The sequence below is a fragment of the Anabas testudineus genome, chromosome 17, assembly GCF_900324465.2.
Source record: "Anabas testudineus chromosome 17, fAnaTes1.2, whole genome shotgun sequence".
Lineage (NCBI taxonomy): Eukaryota > Metazoa > Chordata > Actinopteri > Anabantiformes > Anabantidae > Anabas > Anabas testudineus.
The window spans coordinates 22,320,723-22,337,885 of NC_046626.1; the positions used below are offsets into that span (position 1 = coordinate 22,320,723).

Below are 17,163 nucleotides of genomic sequence, written 5' to 3' on the forward strand. Positions count from 1 at the left end.
TTGCTGAACCAGTTTTTGTCCTGTGTGTGTTTTGTCCTGTGGATGATCTCGGCACGTTCCGTTGTTTCAGTCTAATGTTCAAAACTCAAACTGAAAACTGCATGAAGTCGCTGCAGATACACGTCTGACGCTGAATGTCTTTATTTATTATGGACACTGAGTCCTGTCCATAGTTACCTGTTAGCAATGATGCTAATAAAACAACAGATGATGATGAGAGATCTAAAAAAACAAAAGAGAAAGCTAGTTAAACATGTCACACTTTAACCCATAGTTCACAACAGAATCATCATAGAACAGAAACCTCTTTAAGACTCATGATGACTGTTTAGTTACTGAAAGAATGAAGCAGATTTATTAGGAGGGAGTTTGAAGATGGACGGTTAGTCTGTGTTAAACTGTGGATCTGGAACTTTAATGGTTGAACTCCATCAGTTTTGTGCTGTCGTGTCTCATGGTGTGAAAACTGGAGTCGGCTCCTCCAGTAAACTAATGTTTGGATCCGGCACCAGACTAAAAGTCCAGAGTCGTAAGTTGAGACTTGTTCTTGTATTTTAACGACTCCAGATTCTGTCACAGACTCAGAAACACCAAAGCTCTTCAGTTCTAAGACAAAACAGTGGATCAGGATCAGGAACAGTGTGGGTCAGGATCAGGTGGAGTTAAGAACAGGAGCTGGATCAGTTTTTGTCCTGTGCTGTGTCGGGGTGTGAATGCTTGGGGAGCAGCTGATAAACTGGTGTTTGGATCCGGCAGCAGATTGAACGTCCAGAGTCGTGAGTTTAACAAATGATCTGTTGCATCAGTGCAGTAAAGTAAATGATCGGTAAATGAAATCACATATAGAAAATTAATGACTTGTTTCTAGTTGTTCAGATTTATTAGGTAAGAATTCTGGAAGAAAGTCTGGAAGGGGCTGAACTCGGATCAGTTTTTGTTCTGTGGTTTGTCACTGTGTGAATACTGGGGGAGCAGCTCGTAAACTGGTGTTTGGATCCGGCAGCAGACTGAACGTCCAGAGTCGTGAGTTTACATCAAAATAATGGAAATGATTAAACTGGGCTGCGATTTGTATGAAGAATGATAACAGGAGGAAAAACAGTGGTTCATTTAAAAGATGAACCATCAAAAAGATTAAAGCAGAAATGTTTCTGAGGGGAGTTCTTCACGATTTATTAGTTTAAGACTGATCCTAACCCTAACCATGGTTAAATCTTGAGATGCTCGTTTAGTGTTCAGTCGTCACTGAGGCTGCAGTTTTTGTCCTGTGCTGTGTCACGGTGTGAATACTGGGAGTTATGGTAAACTGGTGTTTGGATCCGGCAGCAGACTGAACGTCCAGAGCCGTAAGTTTAACGTTTAAACCTTTGTTGTTCAGCTGAAACTGAAAAACCGGCATTTTGATATTAATGTCCGACTGAACAGAACAAAACTCATGAGATGATCATTTCTCTGAGAAATGTTTCTGTCAGGTTTAAAACTGAGTTTCTGTAAAACGAAAATAAATGATCTGGTTTAAATGTGAACACTGGTTGAACTCTGATGTCGTTAGTTAAACTGGTGCAGCAGTAAAACCTGGTTTAATGGTTCAAAGTGTGAAAACGCAAATAGGATCCGAAATAAAAACTGCATCAGTATTAAACGTTTTTTTGATTTGGTAGAAATATGTTTTAATTTCCTGTTTGTCTAAAAAAAAAAATCCAGTATTTCAGTGAATTAATCTCAAGCAATCGAAGTTGAATGAGGTTTTTAGTCAGGCGTCAGTCACAGTGTGAGAACTGGTGCAGAGAAACTGGTTTTTGGACAAGGAACTCGACTGGTTGTTGAATCAGGTAAGAAAATTACAGATGATCATTTGTTCGTTTGACAGTTTTTAAATCAGCGCTGTGACGTGACCTGACGCCTTCTAAAAGAACTGGGCCTTTAATCACAGTGGACAGTGAGAATAGTGAGAACACTTTAAATGTCCAACAGAATCATCAGCGTGATTCAAGACGTTCGTAGAAATAGCTCTGGACCCGGGTTCTGAGTTAACTGGAGGTTTTCAGTGGGTTGAGTTCCTGAGAAGAACTCAGCTCATTGTGGCGTCAGGACACAGCTCAAACTCTGAAAACCAAAGTAAAACATTTTCACACTTCAGCAGACAGTTTCTTATTTAAATGTGATTCAAACATCATTGGTTTATTATCTATTTCTAATTATACATGGACATCATGAATTTTCTAAGAATGCTGCAGAACTTCTTCTTTAGTTGTGTAGACGCTGAGTTTGATGAAGAACAGTTCTTCTTCTGCATGTTTCACTAAACTCGTCCGAGACACATAAATAACAGCAGATATCTGCGAGGACAATGAAAAAAACGCAAAGGGGCACAAATCATAAGAGGAAGACGATAATTTACATTTTGAACTTCAGTTTTACTTTAATTCATTACGAGTTTTAGTTTCTCTGTAGTAATCATTTTATTAAGACTTTAATTAATCATCCACAGCGTTCAGGTTTTCTCCACATTAGTGTCTAATAAAATGAGAAGAAATAAGAAAATCAACTTTTAATGTGACATTAAAAGTTTCAGTGAAGTCTGCTTCAGTTTGTTGAAGAAACGTTTTCACATTTGTAGTTGTTGTTGGTTCTGGATCTTTGTGATCTGATAGTTTTTGCTAAAGTGTTTCCTGCTGTGTGAAAACTGGAGGAGGACAGAGGATGATCTTTGGTCTGGGAACTCAACTCACTGTTGGATCAAGTAAGAAAACACAGAATAATAAAAAACAAAAATCAGGAATATTCTCAGTTCACAGCAGAAACTTTGTGTTTTTACAGTCGAGACTGAATCAGCAGCTTAAAAACTCACGATGGACTTTAGTGATTAATCAGAACATGATTCTGGATCATCGTGAGTTTTGAGAATGTTTAAATGATTCTGCTAATCACCAGTTTCAGTTTATCTTGGGGATGCTAGTCGTGTCTGTCAGGATGTGTTTTTGACAGCGTGTGTGTTGCTGTGTGAAAGGATCTGGACTTGATAAGATCCTGTTTGGAGCTGGATCTAAACTGACTGTGGAGACCTGTAAGTGTGCTGCTCTCTTTTCTCTTTACTTTACTCTGGTTAAAACACCAAATCCTTTATCGGCTTCACTAATGTAGAAATGTGACTTGATACGATGGAGGAGCTGCTGCATTTATTCATTTATTACTGGAAACTTGTTTCATGTGACGTATTTAAATTTAAAAACACTAATTAAATTAGGGTTTCTATTGTCTCCATCTTCTTCTGAAGCTCTGAACCGAATCTAAAAACATTTGTCTTTCTGCTCCTTTAGTCAGAAATCGCATCGTAGATGATTTTTAGTTTTAGGCTTCAGACAGAAACTGAGCTGTTACAGTTTGAGGTTTTCGTGCTGCCACTCGACACTGTGTGAAAAGTGGAGGCTACGACAAAATCCTGTTTGGGTCTGGAACCAAAGTGACAGTTGAGTCCAGTGAGTTTCATCTGTTTTTCAATTTTTGCTGTACTAATAGAAATTTCTATATTTGAGAAGTTAAATCCAATGAATTTATAAAATACGATATCAAAAGCTGACAAGATGTTTAAAAACCAGATAATTCACATGAAACATCAAAATAAACCAGAACCACATCAGTAAAAAGCTGCTTTAAAAGTTTTCGCATCAAATCATAAATAAAACCAAAACTGATGGTTTCAGTAATAAAAAGTCTTTTTTCTTCTTCTTTTTAGAAGTGAAGCGGTAGAAAAGTGTCTGAAGTTGAATGTGTTTCTGTCATGATGATTTTGTTTGGTCTGATTTTTAATAGTTTTTGTTTTCTATCTTCTTACTTTAGCTCCTTTTCAAAGCAGAGTTTAGTCTGAATGATAAGTGAGACAGTTAAAGTTTTTAGATGATGGCTCAGTTCTGCTTCAGTCGAGTCAGTCAGGTTTATGGACTGAGGCTTCAGACTGTGTGACATCTGGAACTGGTATTTACAAGATGATCTTTGGCAGTGGCACCAAACTTCATGTTAATGACAGTAAGTTAAAGTATTTTAACTGAACAAAAACTGATTTCAATGGCATATTGTAGATATTTCACTGCAGGACGTCAGTTAAATCCAGTCAAATTTATGTTTGACTGAAAAAATGATATTTTTCTACATGGAGTTTGGTTCAGTTTGTCAGTGCACTGTTTGTGTTATGGTTCTTCACACTATGTGATTACTGGAACTAAGTTGGTCTTTGGAAGTGGAACCAGATCAAGCACTGAACCCAGTAAGTGCTGATAAATTGTAACGTTGAATGGAAACGATTCCTTTAAATTATCATCAAATGTAATATTCAGGAAGCAAGACAACATAACAAGACAACTCCAGATTATTTATTTAATCTGCAAATAATCCAGTCACTCAGTTTATGAACTGGGGTTTCAGACTGTGTGACTTACACCTCTGGTAATAACAAGATGATCTTTGGAAGCGGCACCAAACTCCATGTTAATGACAGTAAGTTAAATTCTGTGGTACAAATCTGACTGTGAGAAACAAAGAGTGAGCAGACGAACAAAATGTTCAATGGTCATTCAGTAATTATATAAATGTGGCATTTTCTAAATGAAGTTTGGTTCAGGCTGTCACTGCTGCGTTTGTGTTACTGAGCTTCGTATTGTGTGAATACTGGTGGATACAAGTTGATCTTTGGAAGTGGAGTCCGATTAATCATTGAACCCAGTAAGTACTGACACCAACAATAATTATTTAAATGGGTCAAAAAAGCAAATGGCTTAGAAAAAGACTGGGCCTGGTTAAAACCTGTCATGATTAAACTCTATCTAAAAGTGAAATGTTGAGCTAAGTCTGAGTTTAAATCCACACTGAATCTTTGTTCTATCATTTTAAAAGTGGAGTTTGTTGTACTTCAGTCTCACAACAAGGAGAAAAGAACGTTAGTTTTGATTTAATCTGAACCCTGGTGCAGATTTGTTGTGGGGTCGGGTCAGTCAGGTTTGTGGCACAGAACTACTTGTTAATGACAGTAAGTGAGATTTGTTAAATTCTGTGGTGACCAGTAAAATACAAGAACTGATCAGGAGTGAATAGGAAAAAAAAGTTTTTAAATGTTGGTTCAACTTAGAAAAGCTCAGTTTTAAAACTGTAAATATACAAAAAGTATGAAAGTCTTAGTGAGAGCATCATCACTAAAATCTTTACTCTGAACACGATTTATATTTTGATTTGTGCAGAAATGACAACTTCTGAGTGTGACTGTAAATGTCCAGTTCTGTGGAAATCATAGTTTTCTCAGTTACGTTTGGTTAAAAATGTCACTGCTGAGTTTGTGTTATGCAGCTTCATGCTGTGTGAATACTGGAGTTAAGATCTTCTTTGGCAGTGGGACCAGATTAACCATAGAACCCAGTAAGTGCTGCTTCAGACCTATAACCACAATTTTACCAAAAAGTTGATAAAGATGTGAATGTTAAAATAATGATATGAGTGAGTTTAACACCTTTGAATCAACTGTTCTGTTTTCTGAATGAAGTTTGGTTCAGTTCTTCTGTGCTGACTTTACGTTACGAGGCTTCGTGTTGTGTGACTGATGGAGGATTTAATAAGTTGATCTTTGGAAGTGGAACCAGATTAAATGTAGAACCCAGTAAGTACTGATCAAGAACAATATATTATTTACGTGGAACAACCCTAAAAACAATTTAGTATAATAATATATACATTTGAAATAAATTGACCAATTTTGTTTTACACATTTATAAATTCAACAGCTCAGTTGGAGCCTTTCTGTCCAAAAACAGAATATTCTCAGTAAATAAAATATATTTAATATGTAATATAAATTATCATTTTGTTTTGGATATAACATTATAATTAAATACATGTTTATTCACATAGATTAGTATATTGCAAAAAAATAGAAATATAAAAAAAATGTTGGAAAGAATATCCTTATTTCACGTGTTAAACTGAGACGTTTAAACCAGGTTTATTTAACCAGACTGAACTAAACCAAAGTTTAAATTCACCCTTTAAGTCGCTGTAAATATCTGTGATCATCTCAAATGTTTATTACTTTAACTGCAGTTTTTAAAAAAACAAAACATATGTCCGTTAAATAAATCAGGCTTCGTTTGAATGATCTGATGTCAGTCAGGTTTATGTCCTGAGGCTTCACACTGTGGGACATACGGCTCTAATGACAAGCTGGTCTTTGGAAGCGGCACAAAACTTCATGTTAATGACAGTAAGTTTTCTGGTTTCAATGTTTCACTAATGATTTATTCAGGTTTTAAAAATGACATTTTCTAAATGGTGTTTGGCTCACGTTGAGTTTTAAAAGTTATAGAAGACGATCTGGGGAAAATGAATCAGATCATTGAAGTAAAGCAGAGTTTGGTGCTGCAGTCTGACGGCTGAGTGAGGTTTTTGTCTGGTGCCCTCATGCTGTGTGAATGTTGGTGGACATGAGAAACTCATCTTCAGTTCTGGATCTGTGTTAGTGGTTCAGTCCAGTAAGTCCTGTTTACTTATATTTGAAAAAGACGTTGGTGACAGAATTCTTTAATGGCTGAACATATTTGATTAGGTGGGCTAAAATAATACATTTGTTTTTATTATTGTGGACCATGGTCGAATCAGTCAGGTTTATGTCCTGACGTTTCAGACTGTGTGACATCAGGGTTTGGGGGTAAGATGATCTTTGGAAGCAGCATAAAACTACACGTTAATGACAGTAAGTTAATTTTTTTCAATCAGTGGTAAAAATATCCAGGAGTGAACAGACGGACTGCTTTAAATGTTCGTTCAAAGTAGAAAAACTGAAAACTTTGAATATTACTTATGTACACACACATCAGAAGTATTCAAAGTATTTGGAATCACTCACCTGTTGAGTAACTTTACTCTGTAGTGAAAAATTGTAATTTTCAAAATGAGGTTTGGTTAGTTTGCCAGCTGAGTTTGTGTCAGAGTGTGTCGCACTGTGTGAATGCTGCAAATAAGATCTTTTTTGGAAGTGGAACCAGATTAACCATTGAACCCAGTAAGTGCTGATTAGTAATTAATGAATAGTTAGATTAACAATATTACTTTTTTTTTTATTAATTTGTAGTATTACGGGATTAGTACATTAGAACATTGCAGAAACATGAAATATTGGTTTTTAATCATCTTGTGTTAAGATTGTTGATTCAAATGTGTTTTATGCAATAAACTGACTTTTGGTCAAAGGTCAGGAAAATATAAATTTTAGTTTAAGCAGGACGACAGTGAGTCTGTCAGGTTTGTGTCCTGAGGATTCAGACTGTGGGACGTATGCTTCTGGTGGTGACAAGGTGATTTTTGGAAGTGGCACCAAACTCCATGTTAATAACAGTAAGGAAGATAAATGATTTTCATTAGTTTAACAAATGTTCATACACAGTAAATCAAATTTAATTATAAATATATTATAATACACTATATAGAGTTATAAAATCTATTATTAAATATTTCATAGACGGGACTGTAATTATTCAGTCATATTTAAAAATGGTATTTTTCTCAGTTCAGTTTGGTCCAGTGTGTCTGTGCAGAGTTTGTGTAATGGTTTTTTATGCTGTGTGAATACTGGAGCTAGGACGATCTTTGGAAGCGGAACCAGATTAATCGCTGAAGTCCGTAAGTTCTGATAAACACCAAAAACAATCTGCAGCAAAAAGACGTTAAGTGTCTAAATGTGCACGATGTAAAAGGTTGAGTTTCAATGCCTTTGTCTCATCAAATATTTAGAGATCAGTTTTTTCTGTTGTAGGAAACTGAATGCTTGTTTGTTTTTGACTGACCCATTGTTGGTTTTGGATTTGTGTCAGTGGTCCTGTCCGGTAAATACCCCCTTTAAGTAATGTTGATATATTTACTGTTGGTAACACAACTTGAAGAGTTCACAGCTGCTGACAGTAGATATTTTTGATTAATGAGCATATGAAACATAAAGACTGGACGATGCTGCAGTCTTCAGTTAGGTTTATGTACTGAGGCCTCGGGCTGTGTGACATACGGTTCTGGTAATTACAAGATTATCTTTGGAAGTGGCACAAAACTTCATGTTGATGACAGTAAGTTGAATTCTTCTCATTTTATGGTGAAAATTTATAGGTTATAGGAATTGATATTTATTTAATTAATTAAAGATTTAATGTGATTTTAAATGTGGTATTTTCTAAATGATGATTGACTTATGTTGTCACTGCTGGATTTATGTTACGGAGCTTCACACTGTGTGAATACCGGGTATAAGATCTTTTTTGGAAGCGGAATCAGATTAACTATTGAACCCAGTAAGTACCGACGGTGAAAAACAATTTTTGTATTGAGAATTTTACAAAGCAGATTACATACAAACAAGCGTGTGCCTTGTTCAATCCAGTCTAAAAAATCTTTCTAATTAGTTGAATGTGAATTGTGATTTGCCTTTGTTTGATCTGGACTGTAGTTCAGTTCTGCTGCAGTTGAGTCAGTCAGGGTTATGGACTGAGTCCTCAGACTGTGTGACAACTGGAGCTGGTTTTAACAAGTTGATCTTTGTAAGCGGCACCAAACTCCAAGTTAATAACAGTAAGTTAAATTCTCATTCTGTGGTCAGAATGTAACTGTTGGCAGAAACAGGTAAATGAGCTTTATTCTATAATAATATTTTCTAAATGTGGCAGAAACAGGGAACAATCTTTATTCCATAATAATACGTTCTAAACAAACTGAGTCACTGGTCATTTCAGGAATATTAGTTTCATCTGCAAAGAGTTGTGTTTGTCGTGTTCCAGTATCAAAATTTCAACCTTATTTACACTTTTAATCTGAATGATGAAACAGTTTTGCTGCATAGTCGACTCACGTTTTTGTACTGAGGCTTCAGACTGTGACATCTGGCTCTGGTGTTAAAATGGTCTTTGGAAGCGGCACCAAACTCCATGTTAATGACAGTAAGTAAAATTATTTTAAACAACAACATGAAAGTTGATGGTGACTGAACTTTCTGATGACTTCACAGCTGCTGACAGTGATGGAAATGAATCATTTGATATGTTTAAGAAGTAAGTTAAATAGTTTTTTATTTGACCTGGAAGATCAGTTCAGTTCTGCTGCAGTTGGGTCAGTCAGGTTTATGGACTGACACCTCAGACTGTGTGACATACTCTGGTGGTAATAAGATTATCTTTGGAAGTGGCTCCAAACGTCTTGTTAATGACAGTAAGTTACAAAAAAATGATTATAATGATATATTTGTATTATGTGTGACTGCAGGACTAGAAGTTGATATTTTTCTACATGGAGTTTGGTTCCGTTTGTCAGTGCTCTGTTTGTGTCATGGTTCTTCATGCTGTGTGATTACTGGAACTAAGTTGGTCTTTGGAAGTGGAACCAGATTAACCACTGAACCTGGTAAGTACTTATACAGACCAATATTACTTAAACTGGTTCTGCATCAAATTGTAACGTTGGATGAAAACAATTTCTTCGATTTATTATCAAATGAACACAACTCCAACTTTTACTTGTTTAATCTGGGTGAAGTTGAGCCAGTCAGGTTTATGCACTGAGTCCTCAGACTGTGTGACAACTGGAGCTGGTGTTAACAAGTTGATCTTTGGAAGCGGCACCAAACTCCAAGTTAATAACAGTAAGTTAAATTCTCATTCTGTGGTCAGAATGTAACTGTTGGACAAAAACAGAGAACAAGCTTTATTCCATAATGTTCAGTCACATTTTAATCACAGTATTTTCTAAATGAAGTTTGGCTCAGGTGTGACATTTTAAAAAACTAATACACTTGTTACAAACAGGTTTAAACAACGTCACATTTGTAAAAGTTCAACCTTTCATCTGTACAGTACAGCAGTTGTACTGCAGAGTGGAATCAGTCAGGTTTATGAACTGAGGCTTTAGACTGTGACATATGACTTCAGGTTTAAGTTGATCTTTGGAAGCGGCACCAAACTGTGCGTTAATCACCGTAAGTTAAATTCTTTCATTCTGTGCAGGCAGACTGTAGGAACCCTTGAGGATTAAACAAACTGGTTTAAATGTTCAGAGATATTTCAGTTTTAAACCAATTAATACAAACCAGAGATAATCATACACAAATAATACTAGAGAGATTAACTAACACTAAAAACACTCTGTATCTTTGTTCAGTTGCTTTATTCCGTGTTAATTTATATGTAGAAGAAACTAAAGGCAGCTTTGCTGTGTGGCTGGATTGTAATTATTCAGTCACTTTTTAAAATGAGGTTTTTCTTAATGGAGTTTGGCTCAGATTGTCAATCTGCAGAGTTTTTGTTATGTAGCTTCATGTTGTGTGACTAGTGTATATAAGATCTTCTTCGGAAGTGGAACCAGAATAACCGTAGAACCCAGTAAGTACTGATATAGATTATAGATCTTATTCTCACAAAACTTTTTATAAGTAAGAAGAACTGCAAACTGAGGTTCAGTGAGAATTCACCTAAATATTGAATCACATTGAATCTGTTTTATGTGGCCTCAGTTTGTAAGAATGAGCTTCTCAGTAAAGCTGAGCTCTGTCTACGCTGTTTGCTAAAGTCCGGTTTATGGACTGAACCTTCACACTGTGTGACATTCACGTCTGATAGGAAGATCATTTTTGGAAGTGGCACAAAGCTGCATGTTAACAACAGTAAGTAAAGCGTTTTTTATTTTTTATTATTAGGAAATGTTGAGGAGTGAACAGGAGAACTGGTCCAAATGTTAAATTAAAGTTTTAAAACGTGTTGATCTAACTCCCATAAAAAAACAACAACATTCAAACACAAAGGACAATGATAATTCTGATAAATATATCAATTAGGAAACGATTGTTGAAGAGCATCATCACTAAAACACACTCTGCACTAAATAGAATATAAATACATTCTAATTCTGATTATCGTGTTAGAAGCAAATAGCTGCTTATTTATGTGATAAAATTACCTAATCAAATAAATCGTGTGCTGAGTTCTTGTTATGGAGCTTCATGCTGTGTGACTACTGGTGCAAACCAATACAAAATCTTCTTTGGAAGTGGAACCAGATTAATCACTGAGCCCAGTGAGTACGGGTCCTTATTTCATATAGAATGAACACATTTAATGAAAGACATAAATTATATGTGTGTCAAATATATATCAAACTGGCTCCATTTGTTAAAGAAGTTTATTTGAAAATCTTAAATGTCCAGTTTTGTAAATGAAGTTCAGTTTAGTTCTGGGTTTATGACATGAAGCTTAATGCTGTGTGACTACTGGAAATCAAAATAGGATCATCTTTGGAAGTGGAACCAGACTAATCATAGAATACAGTGAGTACTCATACATACTACTGTATGTGTGTAGATCCTAAATGATCTTTATATGAAGAATCTTTACAATCAAACTGAACCTGTGTTATAAAGAGTTTATGTAAAACCTCAGCTGAAAAATCCTCCAGTGAAAACAGAGGTCAAAAAATGTTTATTTACAGAAATAAAAGATGTGATCATAATATTAACACACACTTACTGTAAAATGTAAATCACAATAGGTGCATCAATATGTCATCAATAAGTCGACTGCACAATAAACCTAATGACTTCCATTTATTACATTTAACTTCAAACAACATTTGCATTTCTAACTAAACTGTAATAAATAAGCTAAAGTTTGGTTCAGCTTATCACCCTGGAGTTTGTGTGATGATGTTTGATGCTGTGTGAATGTTGGAGGTCTAAATAAGCTGATCTTTGGAAGTGGGACCAGATTAAACATAGAATCCAGTAAGTAAAGATCAGAAACCTTACTCATACAATGCATGCTTAGAAACCAGACTTATAATAAAAAACAATAAAGCTAAAAAATAAAGATATTTTAAAACTGAAATTTGAAGATAAAATGCCGCGTAATCTAAATACGTAAACTGATCATCATAATTTTATTCAGTAGCTTTACCGTGCATGTCACTTTAACTTGTGTGTAAAGATGCTACATTTCTAAATGAAGTTTGGTTCAGTTGGTCTCTGCTGAGTTTGTGTTGTGATGCTTCATGTTGTGTGATGACTGGTGGATTTAATAAGATCATCTTTGGAAGTGGAACCAGATTAATCCTAGAACTTAGTAAGTACTGATGTAATTCCAAAATTCTATCTGGAGAAATTCACTAATTATTTACACAAGTTATCTTAAAATTAAACACATCACTTTACACAACTGTGGAATATTTCAGACATGTTAGTTCAGTTTGTGTTATGGTTCTTCATGTTGTGTGAATACTGGAGGTGTAACTAAGCTCGTCTTTGGAAGTGGAACCAGATTAAATATAGAATCCAGTAAGTACTGATACTAACTAGTATTATAAGTATCATTTTTGGTATTTATTATATGCAGCTTCAATAAGAGAACATTTATTTTCAATTCAATTTTTTTGTTGTTGTTTTTATGAGTTGCAATCTATTACATTGATTAAAAGAATAAGTTAGTTATAAGTAGAAAATAATTATATTAGAATATTCTGAATATCTCATTCTAATAATATAAAACAGCTGTGAAGAGGTAAAGTCATAAACTGATAAAATATCTGTTTATATGGTTATTTATTAAAAATCAAAATGTTGTTTTTTACTAGATAGAAAGTGTCTATTTACTTTAGAAAGATAAAAATCTTAATCTTACGTTTTCTTACTGAAGTTAAATTCGGTCCGTCACTGCCGTATTTGTGTTGTGGTGCATCATGTTGTGTGAATGCTGGTACAGCAACAAAAATAATTTTTGGAGATGGAACCAGATTGACTGTAGAACCCAGTAAGTACTGATAAAAACCATAAACATTATTTAAACAAACTAAACAAATACAACTAACTATATGACGTTTCTGGTATTAAATTAGAAGTAGTCAAATTTAGTTTAGAAGAAAAATAAATTTCTTTAGTTTTCTCAATGAAGTCTGGTTTGTTTCATCGTGTTTTTGTGACAAAGCTTCATCTTGTGTGAATGATGGTAGATATAAGCTCATCTTTGGAACTGGAACCAGATTAACGATTGAACTCAGTAAGTCCTGATACACATCCAGTGGTAGATAAACATTTAACAACAGCACAAAAACTCACTAATTGTTCATTAAAAAATTCGAGAAAAATCATGAAGATAAAAGTAAAAGTATGAATCTGAGTGATGATGCAGATCTGAGTAGGCCAGGTTTGTTCAGTAAGTCTTCAGACTGTGGGACATACGGCTCCAGTGTTGACAAAATGATCTTTGGAAGTGGCACAAGACTTCATGTTAATCACAGTAAGTCATTTTTTTATTGTGTGTTGGAAAATACAGATGATGTGTTGTTTATTTAAACTCCAACAGATCATAATGAGCAAAAAGAAACTCTCAAACGGTCTCACAACAATTATCAAATAATTAATATAGTATATTTATAAATGTATTTATTTTCTAGAAGCAGCAGTACATTTTTTAATGAAAGTTAAAATGATGTTTTCTTAAATGAAGTTTGGTTCAGTTGGTGTCAGTTGCTGAGTTTCTGTTATGTTGCTACGTGCTGTGTGAATACTGGAGGTGCAGCTAAAATGGTCTTTGGAAGTGGAACCAGATTAAATGTTGAACCAAGTAAGTGGATAAAAGTAGAAAAAAAAAATTCAGTGCCAGGATAATGCTGCAGTTTCTACATTAATGTTATATAAATAAATAATTTCATTATAGATTGTCTTCATAAGAAGCATAGTGAATATGTACTTTAAGAGAGTTGGAAATAGTCAATAAAATTAGAGCAGCAACACTGAAACACCTAACTGTCTCTAATAGACGGTTAATGATTAAAGATCACATTTTATTTTTAGTGGTGGTTCAAAAAGCAGAGTTTTCACATTAAATCTGGTTCAGCTGGTCTCTGCTGAGTTTGTGTTATGATGCTTGATGCTGTGTGAATACTGGGGCTCAGAAGATCCTCTTTGGAAGTGGAACCAGATTAATTGTTGAATCCAGTGAGTACAGAATTAGATTCTATTTGTTTTTACATGGATCATCTTTAAAAACCTTTTAACATGATATAAATTCTAAAAACAAGAAACCAACTATTGTCAGGAAGCTGCATTAATCACAAGATCAGTGATAAAATGGTTTGGTTTCAGTTTATAGTGTCTGAAACAGAAATCAATCATTTAATGTAAAAAATAATGAATATTTTAATTAAACTATTTTAAATCAGGTCTGGATATTTGTATAACATAGGATTTTTAGTTTTCACTCTAAGTGTGGTTTAGTTGGTCTGTGCTGGGTTTGTGTTGTGATGTTTCGTGTTGTGTGAAAACTGGAGGTTTATCAAAGATGATTTTTGGAACTGGAACAAGATTAACTGTTGAACCCAGTAAGTACAGATATTTGTTGTTAGAAAGGTTTTAAATGGAGTTTCTTTAAACAACAAACCAACAGTGTTTTACATATAAAACTATCATGATGCTGAAACTATAGATAAAAGCAGGACTCGATGAGTAAAACGTGTATTTGAGTATAATAGTTATGACGGAGATGATCAAATGGAATCAACAGAGAAAAAAGTTTGGTTCAGTTTATTAGCTGGATGAGTTTGTGTTGTGGTGCTTCTTGCTGTGTGAATGCTGCAAACAAGATCATCTTTGGAAGTGGCACCAGAATAATTATTGAACCCAGTAAGTACTGATAAAAATCTCAGACCTGATGGTTTTGGAACAGATTTAAAAGAAAATAACTTGTATAGCTAAACTTAAGTGAGAAGTGTTGTATTAAGTTACATTTAGTTATGCTCTAAACATTTACTAATTTGATCCTTCAGGATCACAAGATTTAGCCAAAAAAGGAACTCATAAAATTCAGAATCATCCTGTAAAATAAACTTTTAAAGACGATTTTTCATTTTCAAGACTTTCATGACGGTGATAAAATAAAGTGCTAGAGAATGCTTTAATGGGCCACATTTACTTTTTATTTCTAATTCACCAGTATATACGTTTATTATAATTATAGGAATAACTTTAATTTTAGTATTAATCATGTTTTTTAAATGAAGTGTGGTTCAGTTTAGACCAGCTGAGTTTCTGCTCTGGTGCATCATGTTGTGTGACTGGTACAAATCAAAATAAGCTCATCTTTGGAAGAGGAACCAGATTAAATATTGAACCCAGTGAGTACCTCTGTTCAAAATTTTTATTAATATATTTTAAAAGCAAAGTTTTGTAGCAGTAAAGATGAAACTACAAACACGTTGACTCTTTATGCTCGTAAAATCAAAAATGCAATAAAAGTAGAAAAGGAAGTCATTTGGTATAAAACAAGTTTTCAGATAAAAAGTTTTCCAAAATGTCAGGAACTAAAAAAACTGTCTGTAAATAATGCATAAAAAATTAAAGGCTTAAATAAATTAATAAATTGTAGAAAGTTTATCATGTCAAAAATAATCAAATGCATCTGAATTTGGCTCATTGACTAATCCTAAATCAAATTAATAAAAATAAAAATCAGACTGAAATGAAATCTAAGTTGTAAAAATACTTTTTTTAAAATAAAGTTTGGATCAATTTGTCAATGATGAGTTTATGTTAGGATGCTGCACATTGTGTGACTGGTACAAGTCAATTTAAAGTCATCTTTGGAAGTGGAACCAGATTGAACGTTGAACCCAGTAAGTAATATAATTAAAACCATCAGAAAGCAACAGTGTAATCTCCACATTACACAAGGAAAACAAGCTGCTGATTTAAAGTTAACTAACAATGTGTCAGGTGAGATCGTACAGACCAGAAATGTCAATTTATAAATTCACATCATTGACAATAAAACACATCAGCAACTCTAATATATGGTTAATGTCAAAGTGTAAAGTTTAAAAGTCAGTTTTCTGAATGGGGTTTAGTTTAGTTCGCCACTGCTGGGTTTGTGTTATAGTGCTTCATACTGTGTGTATGCTGGAAATCAAAAGATCATCTTTGGAAGTGGAACCAGATTAACTGTTGAACCCAGTGAGTACTGATACAGGCCATAAATATTCAGGGGGCATTTTTTTATTTGCTAATCTATATTTAATCATATAAATTATAGAATTGCTGTATTGAAATTATAGAAATGTGGGAAAAATAACTATTGTATTGAGCCTAGTTGGTCAGTCAGTTGTATGTAAATTTTCATTAGGATATAAATACAAACACAAAATGCAGCATTATTTATGTGACTAGAATTCAAAGTTCACATTGTGTGGCTGGTTAAAATGCATACAGAATAATTTCTTGAAGTGGAACCAGATTAACTGTTGAACCCAGTAAATTCTGATATAGAAAAAAAAAAAAACTAAGTTTAATGTTGTGTGAATACTGGAGCTGCAGATAAGATCTTCTTTGGAAGTGGAACCAGATTAATTGTTGAGCCCAGTGAGTAATAATACATAGTATTTATTTTGCACATGTTAAATTAAATTGATAGAAAACTGTAAGTTACTACTTTTTGTTGATCAGTTGTTTTCAGTTTCAGTCACTTTGAGAAAGTCGTTTATCCTGAAGTCTTAACTAGTAGCTACAGACACAGTTATTTTAAAATCAAATTAGATTATTTTTCTTTTATTTAAGTGCAATTTAAGAATGTCCGTTTCCCAAATGAAGTTTGGTTCTGTCCATCACTGCTGAGTTTATGTTATGGTGCTTCATGTTGTGTGAATACTGGGAATAGAAAGATCGTTTTTGGCAGCGGAACCAGACTAAACACTGAACTGAGTAAGTACTGATATAGATTTAAATTCTAGATTTATTTATATGATATGTCTTAAACACAAAAATTATTTATATGGAACACATCTCAGAGTAAGAAGTCCAGTTATCTGATAACATCTGTTGAAAGATGAAATTATTCCCCCAAACCATCAGGATTGTGATGTCAACACAAATCAACATAAATAAGAAAATTATTTTCCAGCTAAAACAAAGTTTAAAGACGTTCTGATGACGGCACTGACTTTATCACATCTATATCTAGATCTATCTACTGTATATTTTGTACTGTATAATCTTTCATTATAATGTAGGGCCTGACTTTAACTGCTTAGGAGTCTCAATTGAAGTAAATAGTCTTTTAAATTAAGTTGGTTAATTTAGAACTGGCTGAGTTTGTGTAATGAAGCTTCCTGCAG

General features: G+C 34.0%; 1 protein-coding gene across 12 annotated transcripts in view; it reads left to right on the top strand.

Moving 5' to 3' along the window:
• The first annotated feature begins 402 nt into the window (after window positions 1–402).
• LOC113171512 (M1-specific T cell receptor alpha chain) overlaps window positions 403–17,163 on the top strand; it is a 48,582-nt gene continuing 31,821 nt past the window's right edge. The window contains exon 1 of one of the 12 annotated variants that reach the window (XM_033326424.1): window positions 403–529. In XM_033326424.1, coding sequence (XP_033182315.1) covers window positions 418–529 — 112 coding nt within the window. In that variant the 5' untranslated portion in view covers window positions 403–417. Of the gene's footprint in view, window positions 530–2,688; window positions 2,744–3,971; window positions 4,027–4,434; window positions 4,495–5,294; window positions 5,407–6,678; window positions 6,734–9,004; window positions 9,072–9,491; window positions 9,659–12,049; window positions 12,126–13,567; window positions 13,623–14,315; window positions 14,380–14,577; window positions 14,681–17,163 lie in introns of those variants that run through there. The other 11 variants (XM_033326436.1, XM_033326434.1, XM_033326437.1 and 8 more) reach the window with 11 other exon arrangements.